Source organism: Canis lupus, chromosome X, assembly GCF_048164855.1.
Source record: "Canis lupus baileyi chromosome X, mCanLup2.hap1, whole genome shotgun sequence".
NCBI classification, from domain to species: domain Eukaryota; kingdom Metazoa; phylum Chordata; class Mammalia; order Carnivora; family Canidae; genus Canis; species Canis lupus.
The window spans coordinates 124,129,488-124,145,692 of NC_132876.1; the positions used below are offsets into that span (position 1 = coordinate 124,129,488).

The window sequence follows — 16,205 nt, forward strand, 5'->3', positions numbered from 1 at the left end:
GATAGAATAAAATAGGATAGGATAGGATAGAATAGGATAGGATAAAATAGGATAGGATAGGATAGAATAAGAAAGAATAAGATAGGATAGAACAGAACAGGATAGGATCAAATAGGATAGAATAAAAAAAGAATACTTAGAATAGAGTAGAATAAACCAGAATAGGATAGAATAACAAACAATAAGATAGGGTAGGATAGAACAGAGTAGGATGGGATAGAATGAGAAAGAATAGAATAGGGTACAGTAGGATAGAATAGAATAAAACAGGATAGAATAAGAAACAAAAACAGAATAGAATGCAATAGAATAGGATAGAATAAGAAAGACTAGAATAGAATAAAATGGGATAGGATAGGATAGGATAGGATAGGATAGGATAGGATAGGATAGGATAGGATGAAATAAAATAAGGTAGGGTAGATTAAGAAAGAGTAACCGAATAGCGTGCCGTAGAATAGGTTAGAATAATATAGGATAGGATAGAATAAGAAAGAGTAGAATAAGGCAGGATAGGATAGAATAAAGGAAGATAGGATCAAACAGGATAGAATAAGACAGGGTAAGAGACTAGAATTGAGTCGAATAGAGTAGGATAGGAGAGAAAAGGAGAGAGGAAACCAAGAGCAGCAGAATAGGATAGAACAAGACAATTGAATAGGATAGGAGAAGAAGGAGTAGATAGGATAGAACAGAATAGGATAGAATAAGATAGAATAGAATAATATAGGATAGGACAGGATAAGAAAAGAGTAGAATAAGGCAGGATAGGATAGAAGACAAGAGAAGAGGAATAGGATAGAATAAAACAGGATAAGGTAGGATAGGAGAGAGAAGAGAAGAGGAATAGGATACAAAAAAACAGGATAGGATAGGAAAGAAAAGAGAAAACAGAAGGGAAGAGAAGAGAAGACAAGGGGAATAGGATAGAATAAAACAGGATAGGATAGGATAGGATAGGATAGGATAGGATAGGATAGGAAAGGAAAGAAGAGAAGAGAAGAGGAATAAGATACAATAAAACAGGATAGGATAGGAAAGAAGAGAGGAAACAAAGAGCAGCAGAATAGGATAGAACAAGACAGAATAGAATAGGATAGGACAAGAAGGAGTAAGATAGGATAGAACAGAACAGAATAGAATAAGATAGAATAGAATAATATAGGATAGGATAAGAAAAGAGTAGAATAAGGCAGGATAGGATAGAAGAGAAGAGGAATAGGATAGAATAAAACAGGATAGTATAGGATACAATAGAAGAGAGAGAAGAGAAGAGGAATAAAATAGAATAAAACAAGATAGGATAGGACAGAGAAGAGAAGAGGAATAGGATAGAATAAAATAGGGTAGGATAGGATAGGCTAGGATAGGAAAGGAGAAGAGAAGAAAAGAGGAGAGGAATAAGATACAATAAAACAGGATAGGATGGATAGGATAGGATAGGATAGAAGAGAGGAAACAAAGAGCAGCAGAATAGGATAGAACAAGACAGAATAGGATAGGAGAAGAAGGAGTAAGATGGGATAGAACAGAATAGGATAGAATAAGATAGAATAAAATAACAGGATAGGATAGGAAAAAAGAGAATAGGATAGGATAGAAGAGAAGAGGAATAGGATAGAATAAAACAGGAGAGGAGAGGAGAGGAGAGGAGAGGAGAAGAGAAGAGAAGAGAAGAGAAGAGAAGAGAAGAGAAGAGAAGAGAAGAGGAATAGGAATAGCATAGAATAAAACGGCTGGACAGGATAGGAGAGAAAAGAGAAGGGAAGAGGAATAGGACACAAAAAAACAGGATAGGATAGGATAAAGTAAGAAAGAATAAAATAGGATAGAAGAGAATAAGAAATAATCAGGTAGGATAGACTAGAGTAGAGAGGAAGAGGACAAAATAAGAGGGAACAAAGTAGAGTAGGCCGGGCTGGGCCGGGCAGGGCCGGGCTGGGCCGGGCTAGAGTTACGGACAGAGGAGAGGAGAACCAGAACGGAAGTTAATTGGCAGGCATTTCTAACTAATCTGGGGTGGGGTGGGCGTTGAGACCTCACACGGTGATCATCTTTGTCAGAGAATAAGTCGTCTTTCCGCTCAGTTGTGTCTTTCTCCAAGCTTGCGACTTTGTGATTTATAATGAAAACACATGTTTGCTCTTTGCCCTGTTTCTGGCCCAGAGCTCCCGAAACCCTTGGAATTTCCGGTGGGTGCGGAGAGCCCGGAGGTCTCTTTTGTCATGTGAATAGGCTGACTTTCGGAAATCCCCTAAGGAGGGGGCCGGTTGCCAGGGGAACCAGCCACGTGATTAGAAGCCTCTGGGCACTTTGTGCCTCACCCCTGACCTCCCGGGAGAGGAGGCGGGGACTGCAGGTTGAATCAGTCCCGGCGACCAATGATTTATTCCTGCGATAAAGCCTCCCTTTGTAGAAAATGAAAGGTCGGGGTTCAGAGAGCTTCCGGGTTGGTGGGCAGTGCAGGTTTGGGCCGACAGGTGCACCTGGGGAAGCCATGGAAGCAGCTCCACGCCCGTCTCCACACCTGGCCCCAGGCATCCCTTTACCTTGGCTGTTCCTGAGTTAGAGCCTGTGATAAAAAACCCGTGATCTAGCCAGTGACCTGTTTCCTGGGCCCTGTGAGTCACCCTAGGAGATCAGTGAGACCCCAGGAGGATGTCCTGGGAACCTCCACTCTGTACCTGGGTGGGTCAGAAGCACAGGTGACAACCTGGATTGGTGATGACGTAGGGGGTGCCGGGCAGGCTTGTAGGGCTGAGCCCCCTACCCTGTGGGATCTGACGCCACGGCCAGGTAGATAGGTCAGAACTGGGTTGACGTGGGGGGCAGCCCCGCATCTTGGAATTGTGACCAGAACCCTAATGCTTCTCAAGAGGTGTTTCATTAATTCTCCGTAAATGCCTGTACCTTTCCTGTTGGCATTTGTTGCTAATTGTTTTATGAAGCTGCGATGTTTGATTCTGCTGTGAATAGGTTTTATTCAAAACACTGCCAACCGTGAATACAACAAAATACATTCGATGGTCAGAAGTCACATTGTCACACCACCTGAGGTGCCCAAGCTTTCCCCCCAAATGCACTTGCAGGAACTAACCCACACGTCCGTAGCATCCACTGTTTTCTTGTTTCTCTTCATGAGTGTCTCACACATGTGTGTCTCTGAAATTTGACTTTGCGTTCTTTGACCCCAAGGTAAGTAGAATGATATCTGTGATTTGCTTTCTTTGCTCAGTAGATTAGTTTCCTGGGGGGCACATGTAAGCTAAAAGGGGCTAAAACCACAGACATTCATCTTCTCCCAGCCCTGGAGACCAGATGTCTGAGTCCAGGTGGGGCAGGACCAGTGAGGTCCAGAGGCTCCGGGGAGGGTCCCTCCTGCCTCTTCCAGCGTCTGAGGCCCCAGGTGTCCCCAGGCTGGTGTCCTCATCCCTTCCATCTCCATCTCCATCCTCACGTGGCTCCTCCTCTGTGTCTGTGTCTCCTCTTCTGTCTCTTACAAGGACCCCTGTCATTGCATGTAGGGCTCATCCTCATCCAGGACGAGCTCATATACCTGCAAAGACCCTATTTCCAAATCAGTGTCGATTCACAGATGCCCGGATTTGGATGCAGGCCTATCCTCTGGAGCCCAACCAGGGCAGTGGGAGCTTTATCAGAAAGCCCCTAGAGCCAGCTCTCTCCCATCAGCTGGTGGAAAAACCAGAAACTGGTGGCCAACATCTTCTGTGTCCTATTGATTCAGAAATGTCAAAACTTATGACCATTTTCAGATTAAACAGCAGCAGAAGAGAGAAAAGACATTAGAATAATTTCTCATAAAACAATAAAACATTGTGGGCAGAGGAGAAAAGACCTATCTATCTCTCCGTCGTATCTATCTACCATCTATCGTCTGTCTATGTGTCTATCCATGTATCCATCAATCCATGTGTCTATCATATTTATCTATCCATCCAATCACTTAACCATCCATCTACCTACACCTCTTATCTATTCATCCATCCATCCATCCATCCATCCATCCATCCAACCATTCATCCATCTGTCTATATCTCTTATCTATCTATCTATTATCTCAGATCCTTCACTTCATCACATCTGCAAAGACCCTATTTCCAAATAAGGTCCCATTCCCATGTACTAGGGGCTAGGACTTCAACTTGTGTGGGGTTTTTTGCGGGTAGGGGGGACCAATTTAACTCATAGTTCTCCATACTCAGTGTTTAAAATCAATCCCTATGGACGCCTGGAGAAGTAGATTATTCGATCCTGCCCCGGTGGCACCCATCCACATGTATGTACAACACGGTTTCGACCTGTCCTCCAGATCAGAGACATTTGGGGTGTTTCTAGTTCTTTGGGGTTTCCAGAAATGTTGCCTTGAGGGATCAATCATACACCTCCACATCTGCTTCTATCCCCATTGCTCTAGGGAACATGGCGGGCTCTAGAATGAGAAGGTTGTAGAAGGTTCTCTCGTCCACGTTTTCCAGAGCATGCCATTGGGCTCTCAAGGGCAGTTTTACCAACACATGATGCAAGTACTGAGAATGCCTCTGGCCTTACGTCTTTATGGATTCTAACTCTGACGTCCTCTTTTTCATACACTTCTGGTCTATTTAATTAAATTAGCTGGATTTCGATTTAATTTTCAAGCCGTATTGAATTTTTAATGTGCAAATATCATAACCCTCTTCTTCTTTCTATGTGTGCTTCTCTTGAAGATGTTCTTACCTACTCGATAGGCAACTAAATAGTAGGTGGTGTAGGCAACTCATATCTTATTTGCCATTTTGATGGTGAATCATGTAATGATTTTCTTATAGATATATATTGTCAATTGCATATTGTACTTTTTTTTTTTTAATTTATTCATGAGAGATACAGAGAGAGAGAGAGAGGCAGAGACACAGGCAGAGGGAGAAGCAGGCTCCATGCAGGGAGCCCGACGTGGGACTCGATCCCGGAACCAGGATCACACCCTGGCTGAAGGCAGGCGCTAAACCGCTGAGCCACCCAGGGGTCCCACGCACTGTACTTTCTTATGTACTATGCTGTATATCATTCCCATTTTACATTTCCTTTGAATGAAATATGAATGTTGAATTTTACCCAAAACAAAATAGTTCGCTACATACCAAATTATGGTATTTGTGGTGCACGGGCTGGCCACATGGTTTGTCGATAAAGATTTATTGGCACACATGCTTATTCATTCACACGTTGTCCGTGTTATAAAGGCCTTGAGATCAGATGGCCCACAAAGCCAGAAATATTTACTGTTCAGCCATTTATAGAAAACATCTGCCGAGTCGGATCTACAGAGATGACTACGTTTTTGTTTGCTTTAACTCCCTTATCTGGATAATGTGGATCCATATCTTACTCTAGAATGGATGGTCCTCAATTTCTAGAATGATTCTTGCTGTAATGCAGCAGTGTTGTCCAGTACACGAGAGGATCCCATTCCCCAGCCACTTCTTTGAGGACTTCTGGATTAATGTTTACCCCAACGCTGTAGATCCCATTCTGTGCTATCTTTATCAAGCTGAGATACTAAAGTCTTGATGATTTGTTTAAGAAAAAAAAAAAAAAAAAGCCATAGGGGCATCTGGGTGGCTCAGTGGTTGAGCATCTGCCTTTGGCTCAGGTCGTGACGCTGGAGTCCGGAATCAAGTCCCGCATCAGGCTCCTCGCAGGGAGCCTGCTTTTCCTTCTGCCTGTGTCTCTCATGAATAAATAAATAAAATCTTAAAAAAAAAATTTAAATAAATAAAAATCATAGAAAGCAAAAGAACGAGAGAATCGAGAAGCCCACTTCTCCCCCCGTATTTTTCTCTCTTATAGTTCAGCCCTAATGTAATTATCGTGAGAACTCTGTACCTTGGAAAAGTGGAAATATTAGCCTTTGCAAACTCTCTGGGTTTGGGAATTTTCAGAAAGATAATTCCAGCTCGGTTTTCAAATTTTTCTCTAATACATACTGCTTTCTTGGGGACTCCTCCCTCTTTCCACGTCAGTGTTGACAGCTTCATCTCTTAGATAATTGTCTGTTTCTTCAAGTTTGGGAACTAATGAGGATGGTTCCCAAGCCTTTTTGCGGGGTCCGCCTCCCACACCCGCTCTGGATTCCCTCCGAGCACTGCTCATGAGGTCAGCCGAGACCTGGAGCTCCCTTTAGGGCTTCATCACCTCCCTTCCTTTCCAATTTGCCTTCCTACCAACTCATCGTTTGGTGTCTACTTCCTCAAGCAAAGAGATTTCAAAAGAGTTTCTTTGGCCAGGGAAGCGTCCACACCCACCTCGTTCTGGCCCCAGCCCAGAGCGCCTGGGCCTGCGTCCTGCAGCACCTGCCCGCTTGGATTAAAAATGACCTCAGGCCGGCCGTTGTGTGCGTGGTGCCGCCGCTGTACAGAAGAGAAAAGAATATGGAAGCTGTAGACCTAAGTCGTAGGAAGAATATTCATTATGATGGAAATGAAGTAAAAATAGGATCAGGAAACAGCACAGAGTCTGTAGCTCAGCACAGGGTTGGGGCCCATGCATTGGGGCATCATCCCTATCTGCTTGCCTTCCGGCCTCGGGTTCAGTGGGTGCCACATAAAAGCGTGATTCTCAGTGCCGTGGGCGTCGGGACCCCTGTACGGGGCTCACGTCAAACAATAGCAGGCCTCCTTGGAATACTTTATACACGGGTCTCCAATTAAAAAGGATCAAATGGACAGTGTAGCATGTGCTCGCTCACCTCACAACATATGTGACCAGTGCTGGTTGGTTCTCTTTAATATACATTTGAATCAACCCACTCGTGGGGTCATTTGATTGCTTTTTGATGGATGTGTCAGGAGGATGGCGCGTTTAATTAATCAAGTCAAGGACACACGTCTGGCCATCCTTCTTCCCACCTCTGCATCATCAGCTCCTCCCCATCGTTCATCAGCATTCAAGCGCACGCTGAATTGACAACCTTCAGTTGACCTTCTCTCGTGCCATAGGCACCTACCACTATTACTCTTCCATCCTGGGGTGTAGGAGATGCCAGATGACCCAGGGGAGCCCAGTGTCATCACACGGGTCCTCATAAGACAGAGGAGGGAGAGTCAGTCGGACAATGACAGGGGACAAGGAGACAGACCCTCACCTGGAGCGTCCAGGGGGAACACAGCCCCTGCCAACCCCCAGGTTTTACCCATTGACCTTCACTGTAGACTTCTGACTTTGTGGAATTTTAATGTGCTAATTCTGTGTTGTATGAAGCCACGAAGCTTATGATAATTCACTAAGAGTAGCCAACGGACGGGATCCCTGGATGTCTCAGCGGTTTAACGCCTGTCTTCGGCCCAGGGTGTGGTCCTGGGGTCCCGGGATCGATTCCCACATCGGGCTCCCTGCATGGAGCCTGCTTCTACCTCTGCCTGTGTCTCTGCCTCTCTCTCTCTCTTTCTCTCTGTGTCTCTCATGAATAAATAAATAAAATCTTAAAAAAAAAAAAAGAGTAGCCAAGGGAAACTCATACTCGCTGTCCTTGGATCCCAGCTATCAAGACTATTCTCTTATGTCTTTGCCCAATGTGTTGGCTTCAGCATCTTTGTCTGTAAAGCAGGTGGAAAAAGAGCTACCCCACAGGGGTATCATGAAGATGACATCAAATCAGGATGCGTGGAGCGGGGAGTCAGTGCATGATGTTCATTTGGACAGATGACCTCTCATGCATCCCTCCAGGTGCAGAGTGATCAAGAATGGTCACTGGAGAGTCAGGTGGGCATTTCCCATCATTGCTCCCAGGGCTATGGCGACTCCACTAGCTATCACTTGCTTTGACTTTGAGCATTTTCATGATTGATGAAAGGACGAATATGGTGGCAGTGGTCTGTCCTAGCGTCGGGTGCAGGAGGAGAAGGCTTCCTGGGGATGGAGCCTTTGAAGGTGGATTGAAGGTTAAGCAAGGGTCCATGAGCAATGCTGCAACCATATGTCAGAGAGAAAGTAGTTCAAGATGGCGGGTGGTCAAACTGACACCACGTCAACTGTGTCCCCCATCAAGACTTAGAAAGGATCTGAGCTACCCATGTCTCAGTTCTCCGAAGAGCCACATCTCAGGTGTACCAAGAGACAAGTCTATCATCTGTTACAAGCAGTGGCCACCTTAGGATTTCAGGGCAGGCGCCAGTTGAGAAATGTCAGTGACGAGGTAATAGGGTCAGAGCCTACAGAGCCATCCAGCCTACAGAGCATCTGATGGACTGCAGGACATGGGGCTTCTGAGGGCTCTGCTTATAGACCATTGCAGGGGTGCAGGTGGTCCTGGCTGCGGTGGAGAGGGAGAGAAATCATTTTGAACACTAGTTCCAGAGATAAAATCAAGACATCTTGGCTGGTTGATTCTGAGATGTGAATCAGGATAATATGGGGTTTCCGACTCAGGAAAGTGAGGGTAATGGTGGTGCCTGTCAAGATGACGGGGTGATTGGAAACGTCCAAGGAGGGATTTAGGGATGCTCGACCTTGAGTCTCTACTTCCAGGTACCAGCAGGGCTGCCGTGAATGTCTGTGGCTCAGAAGACAGCAGAATTGGGTTTTCATTTCAAACATGAAGACACGGAAGGAGAAGAAAAAGGAATCCATAGGCATGGGGGATGGGCCCAGAGGGAGGCCGATTGAGGACCGAGATGCAGAGGGTTGGGGTCTCCGGAAGAACCGAGATCTGGCCACCCCTTCCCTCTCCTTCTCATCCTCCGCGATGCCCCTCGCTTTGGTAATTTGTTAATTCCGGATAATAATATCTCATAAGACTGTTGTGAAAATTGCTAACATAATATATGTGAAAGCATTTCCAAAACTGTAAAGCGCTATGTAATTATGTAATTATAAGGCATTCATGTTTCCCTCCAACCGTACATTGCTTGCAGCTCTATTTAGCACGCCTTAAATTCCATCCTGTATTTATTCTACTTACTGGGCTTCTTTTTTTTATTTTTTTTTTTTTTCACGCGCTTGTGCCCAACCATCGACCCATAGCCCCTGCCTGTTGTCAACTCCAGGGTTGTCGGGGTTGTTTTCAAAATTGCCTTTCTTTGCCCCGAGAGCCAACAAAACACTGGTGAGCATTTAATAAGCATTTGTTGTGCTGAATCCAATTGAAACGGGGTGCATAGCTTCCAGCTCCAGCCGCGGCTTCGTGCAGAGAAAACCTTTAACTATAAATACGCGGAGCCCTCTTCCCTGGTCTCCCCGCGGGCATCTGGTTCCTTAGTGATCCCCCCGCCTCTGATAAGAGTAACACGTTCCCCTCTTGGGTTTGGTTTTACATTTTAGACATCTTACAAGTCTTTAAGGATGATATATATGTTTTTTGTTTTTTTTTTTTTTACAAGCTGTAGATAAGATGGGATATGTTATTTGTGCCTGAGGAAGCATTGTTTAGAGGACCTTCTTATCTATTCAGACACCGGCTGATTTTTTCCCTACCCAGCGCCCGGGAAACATACTTCGTCATCCCGGGAATGAGCTGGAAGACAGCTCACCTCAACTACAACTGCACACGGGCAGATAATCAAATTTTGCCGGGGGGCTCCGATAGATCTGCAGGTGCACCGTTGGATGCTGGTCATCCGTCCTTGGTGTTCCTTGAGGCCAGAGAGAGAGAGAGCACAGAGTTGATTGGGTCATTCTGCATGTCTCTCTTAATTAGGTACTTTGTAATTTGCCTCCGTCATGCTCGTCATCATGGACCTGAATGCCCAGACATTTTGAACACAGCCGACTACCGGATCCCAGGTACTTTCCTAGAGGAGACAATCCTTACAGGTGAATTAAACAAAACAAGACAAAACCAAACGATTCCATGCTCAGCTTAGAAAACTCTAGAAGGGGAGTGTGGTTATAGATACAGGCACAGAACGTCCATTTTCGTGTTGGAGGAGAGCAGCTTTGAATGCCGTCAGCTGTGTTCCTGTAGATACTCCGGGACAGACTAAGCTAGAGATTCTCCTTCGTTGACCCGCTCTGGTTGGCAATCGTTAGCCTGTTGCGGTTTCGTGACCCCAGAGCTCTCAGCAGATCATGGGCTCCGCTGAGCTTCTCTAGGACATGAGGTTCCATCACCGAATGACCCAAGCAGTGATCCCAGAGAGGAAGAACGGATGAATAACTCTCTTTGCTGGAGACGAGCATCTCCAAGCTTGAGCTTATTAGTCATGAAATATCGTCTACGTGTTCACCGTGCAGGGACGGATTGTAGGGGTCACAGGAGAGGAAGCCTTTTGATCTTGCCTTTTTGCCAACGTGAAGCGTTGAGTTAGCAACAGTGAATCACCGTGCCCAAGATCTTCAAGAGCGGCAGGGCTGGACCTGTTAGCAGTCAACCCAGCTAGTTTTCCTTGTCAGTGTGTGTGTGTGTGTGTGTGTGTGTGTGTGTGTTGGGGGCGGGGGTGGCTCCCTGGGACATCCAGCCCGTGACCTGGTGCCCAGCCAATGGTGGATCATGGTGCCATGAGCCACAGGTACCACAGGTGCAAGATGTCAGGTAGTAACACAAAACAGAGACAAGAGGAAAAGTGAGGGAAGAGAGGAAGCACAGGAAAAGCGAGAATGCAGCTCAGGTGTCTCTCACGCTCCCACTGAAGCTGGTCTCACCCTCCACTACTACTGTGGCGTGCAGGGTTCTAGCTCAAAGAGATTCAGGGAAAAACGGGTGGTTGTTTCCTCCTTGTGTTTTTTTTCATAACCTGGAATGTGGCCTCATTCAAAAATAGAGCTTGGTGTCGGCTCATGGACTCATCAGCTTGGGCAGCTTGAACAGAATCCCACAGACGGGGGAGGTTTGAACAACAGGTACTTGTTCCTCATAGTCTGGAGGCTGGAAATCTGAGATGCAGGCGTGGCCAACGTTGGTTTCTCCTGCGACGTCTCTGCTGGACGTGCATGGCCATGTCCCTGTGTCCTCACGTGATGGACAGACGGAGAGCTCTGGGGTGTCCTCTCCTTATTAGGGCACCAATCCCATCATGAGGACAGGCGCTGCTGCTGACATGACCTCATGCAACCCTAATTATGGCCCAGAGGCTCCACCTGGTAATACCATCCGTTCAGGGTTAGGGCTTCCACATATGAACTGAGGGGTGGCGGGGGGGGGGGGGGGAGATGCACACTCGGTGAGAACAGGATGCATGCATTCACTGGAGATGTATGTTAGAAGTATCTCCTGCTGAATCAGAGCATGTCCGTGCCATGACTCAATGCGGCCCATGAGTAGAGGCATAAGCACCTGTTTCCTGGAAAAGCCATGTGCACACAGCTCCTTCCTGGGACGGGCACAGAGCCACCGCGGCCAGCTGTCACTGTAGCCCCCAGTTGGGGAGGAGAAACCACACGGACGTCGTATGAGTCTGCCTGGGGCTGCCGAGGCAGACGAGGTGGCTTCAACATTAGACATTCATCGTCTCTCCGTCTTGGGAGCTGGGAGTGTGAGATCCAGACCGGGCTGAGGCCTCCTGACGTGGAGACCCTGTGTTCTCCCCGTGTCGTCATGTGGTCGTCCCTCTGGGTGTGTCCGTGTTCTCCTCTCTTCTTATAGGAACACAAGCCCTATGGGATCAGGATGCACACTAACAACCTCATGGTACCTTAATGCCTTCTTTAAAGACCCGACCTCCAAATACAGCCCCATCTGAGGTCCTGGGGGTGAGGGCTTCAACATATGTATTTGGGGTCGGGAGGGAACACAGTCCAGGTCATTTCAGGCTTTCTGGTGGATGTTCAGCCTTCCTGCTTCGCCGAGACAGAAGCAGGAGCTGTGCCCCGTGGACACTCTCCCTTTGGTTAAGCAGGTGTGGTGGCTCTCTCTCTCTGCACGAGATGTTTCCTGCTGTAAGAGCTCATTTGGGCTCACAAGTCTTCCCAAACCCACTGTCCCATCTGCATTTCCCAGCCCCTTTCTGAGTGTTTTCTAGGAGAAACCAGCACACGCTATGGGCAACCACGTTGGCTAGGGAGGTGGCGGCCCTGGGTACGAATCCCGGCGTCTCCACCCACCAGCTCTGTGCTGTGGAGAAGGCACTAGTCTTCTCTGGGCTCTGGGTCCTCACCTGTGAAATGGGTGTTAGTCCTTGGCACAATGCCCAGCACACAGTATGGCCACCCCTGTCGTGTTTACTGTTTACCATTCGCAGTTGGGTTTATATGGGTCACTTATGAGGTGCCATTTGTTTCCCCTGATACTCGTTTGGAAAAGTATTGCTACAATATCCATTTTCCGGGAGAGGATACAGGCTTAAGAGGGATGGTGGTTCGGTGAAGGTCTTGCAGTTAACAGGTGGAGGCAGAATTTGAACCCAGGTCCTAAGATTCTTGGGTGTTTCCTCCTCCTCCAGATGATGCAGATGCAGATCAGTTCCCAAAGGTTAAAGTCCTGTGTGTGAGAGCTTGTGGGTGAGCACATGTGTGTGCATGTGGGCTACTGTCCATGCATGTGGGTGAATATGCATGTGGGTGCATGTGAGCATGTATGTGTGCATGTGGGTGAACAGTGTGCGTGTGTGTGGGTGAACATGTATGTGTGCATGTGTGGGGTATGTAAGCATGTATGGGTGTATATGGGTGAGTGTGTGGGTGCATGTGAGCATTGCATGTACAAATGTGTGTGACTGTGAGCGCTTGTGGGTGAGCACGTGTGTGCATGTGGGCTATGTGTATGCATATGGATAATATGTGTGTGCATGTGAGCATGTGACTGTGCATGTGGGTGCATATATGTGTGGGTGAGTACACGTGTGCATCTTGGTGAGCATGCATGTGTGCACGGGAGCATGTGAGTGTGCATGAGCACATATGGGTGTCTATGGGTGAGTGTGTGGGTGCATGTGAGCATGTGTGTGCACATGTCTCTACACACATATGTACATCTCAACATCATGACACCCTCCCTTTTACACGGGCTCGTCCTATAATGGCTCTGATGGGTGATGATTAGCATGTGATATGAGATGTAATGAGAAATAAATGAATAAAACCATCTATTTCATGAGCTGTCAAAACATTTAGGAATTAAAGAATACAAATGAAATCTCATTTCCGTCTTCATTATAAGCCCAAGGCTTTGAAATGTTCTACAAACGATCAGCGGTTGCTTTTTTAAACCTCACATCTATCATGTACTTAAGCACATGATAGTTGTTGGTAAGTGGATGTGATTAATTCTCCGCAAGATGCCTTGTAGCCAAAAAACAACTCTTTTTTTCTGCCCCTTTGTATGTTAGCAGAGCTGGCTGCCCAGGGCCAGCTACGGTGATTGTGTGTATGTGTGCAGGTGAGTGTGTGTGTAAATGTATGTGTGGCTGTGTGAATGTATGTGTATATGCATGAGTGCATGTGCGTGTGCATAAGCATGTGTGTGTCTACGTAAGCATATGCATGCACATGAGTGTGTGCATGTGAATATGTGTGTGCATGAGTATGTATGTGTATATGTGAATGTATGTGTGTAGACATGGGTATATGTGTGTGCATGTGAGTACCTGTGTCCACATGAGCATATGTGCACACATGAGTATGTGTGCATGTGAATATGTATGTGCATGAGTATGTGTGTATGTGAATGTATGTATGTAGACATGGGTATATGTGTGTGCATATGAGTACATGTGTGTCCACGTGAGCATATGCATGCACATGAATGTGTGCATGTGAATATCTGTGCATGAGTCTGTATGTGTATATGAATATATGTGTGTAGACATGAGTATATATGTGTGCATGTGAGTATGTGTGTGTCCACATGAGCATATGCATGCACATAAGTATGCATGTGAATATGTGTGTGCATGAGTATGTATGTGTGTATGTGAATGTATGTATGTAGACGTGGGTATATGTGTGTGCGTGTGAGTGTGTGTCCATGTGAGCATATGCATGCACATGAGTATGTGTGCATGTGAATATCTGTGTGCATGAGTATGTGTGTATATGTGAATGTATGTGTGTAGACATGGGTATATGTGTGTGCATGTGAGTACATGTGTGTCCACATGAACATATGTGCACATGAGTATGTGTGTGCATGTGAATATCTGTGTGCATGAGTATGTATGTGTATATGTGTGTGAATGTATGAATGCACATATGGATACATGTGTGTGCATGTGAGTGAGTCTCAAGGGAGCACATTTACATGTGACTACGTGTGTGCATGTGAGTTTACGTGTATGCACGTGAATGTGTGTGCATGTGTGGATGTGTTTGTGTGCATATGAGTATGTGTGCATGGGAAGGTACATGTGAGTTTATGTGTCTGCAAGGGAGTATATGTGTGTGCATGTGAGCACAGATACATGTGAATATATGTGTGCATGTGAGTGTGTGTGTGCATGGGAATGCCAACCCCCCATGCAGTTGAAAATCCCAGTATCCCCTCTGACTCCCCGAAGCTGAACTACTGAAGCCCTCGCTTGCCTGGAAGCCTTACCGATGCCACACGCAGTAGGGGAACCCATATTTGTCCGTTGTGTGTACTATATGCTGTATTCTCACAATAGAGAAAGAAAACGCAGCTAAGAAAATCCTGAGGAAGAGAAAACACATGTATGAAACTGTGTTACATTTATTGAAAAAATCCGCATCTGAGTGCACCCGCGCAGTTCAAACCTGTGTTGTTTGGGGGTCAGCTGTTTAGACTTACAGAGGCACATGGGAAGCTCCAGAGTGGAGGGCGGGTTGAGCTTATTAAACAAAATAAGCTCCTGAAAACGTCTTTATCCTGACAATAAGAAGCGAGGGGGACACCGTCGGTTCTGGATCTGGAACCACAGCGCTGCACGGAGGCGCCTTGGTTCCCACCACTCGCAGTCTCTTGAGCTCCTCCTGGCTCGCCGACACCCCCTGACCACGCCAACACCCACTGACCACGCCGACTCCCACCCCTCACATGTGTCGTCCACGTTTCCAGCTTCTGCTTGAACTTTGCTTTGCCCCTAAGCAGTGACCGTAGCCCGCGAACGCGTCCGTCCCCGTGGGAAGCTCACCGTGCTGCACGGACACCGAGAGCCTTTCTGCATGGTGGCCATGAGCCACCCAGTTGCTAACTAGTGTTGCTAAAACACAGAGGCTCCGCATTCATCCGCTTTGAGCCAATAAGATGCATTTGGGGTTCATCAGGAGCTGGAGAACTTGACGACGCACGTCTGGGATTTTAATATGCATCTGCCTGTGGAAATGGACCAACCCATCTCGGAAGTGCAACCTGGCATGTGTCGAACCCGAAGCCAGGAGCTGCAGGGCTCTGACCCCGCTAGGTTGCGCTCGTGGCTTTCTGCTTGAGCTTCCCGACCCAGGTGATGAGCATGCTGTCTCACCCAACGGCACCTGTGGGGGTCCTGAGAATCCCATGCGCTCTGCTCTAAAAGCTGACATGGCCTGGCCTTCTTCCTTCTCCCCACAGACCCCAGATGAGGGAGCCTGGACGTCGGTCTATGCAGCGGTCACCCCGGACCTGGAGGGACTTGGCGGCCGCTACCTGTACAACGAGAAAGAGACCAAGTCTCTCGCAGTCACGTATGACCTAGATCTTCAAACAGAGCTGTGGGCCAGAAGTTGCCAGATGACCGGCATCACCGACGTGTCCCAGGACACCTTCTCGGGGTAGCTGCTGCATTGGGGAAGACCTTGCCTTCTGTCTACCAAGCACAGGTCTGTGACAGATCCCCATGTCTGCATTGTTCATAGCCGTCCGCCTTCACGGCTGTGTCCCCAGAGGTCTCCTGTCTGCCGTCCTACCTTTGCAGGAAATCAAGGGCCAAAAGAAACATTGAATGTAATCCCCAAGTAGGTGATTCTGAGCCATAATCATGTGCCAATTTGCTACAAGTGCCATGAACAATTAAATGCTGCCTAACCCAACTGTGCGGTCTTCCTTGTGTAGCATAAGGCAGGGAGGAGATCTGGGGAGGCGCGTTCCAGGTGAGATAGGCATTTTAGGGGAGCACGATCGTTGGGGCTGTAGGGGGTCCCCTGCGTCCTTGTTCTTCCATTCACACAGAACTGGACACCCACTCTGACTCATGGGCCCCCGAAACTCTACAACCTGAGACTGACCTGGTCCCCGGTGCTTCCTGTAGCCCTCAGAGCTGCTGTCATGAGCTCAAGCCCATGAGTCATGTGCATATAACCAGACGTGTCAAGGATTCTGTACATCAGGTGGGAGGACAAGG

The 16,205-nt window shown here is 47.2% G+C and overlaps 1 protein-coding gene across 1 annotated transcript in view; it reads left to right on the forward strand.

Moving 5' to 3' along the window:
* LOC140628139 (polyprenol dehydrogenase-like) overlaps positions 1 to 15,894 on the forward strand; it is a 138,458-nt gene extending 122,564 nt beyond the window's left edge. Inside the window, exon 7 of the mRNA XM_072817147.1 lies at positions 15,437 to 15,894. Coding sequence (XP_072673248.1) covers positions 15,437 to 15,640 — 204 coding nt within the window. The 3' untranslated portion in view covers positions 15,641 to 15,894. The remainder of the gene's footprint in view (positions 1 to 15,436) is intronic.
* Positions 15,895 to 16,205: the final 311 nt, after the last annotated feature.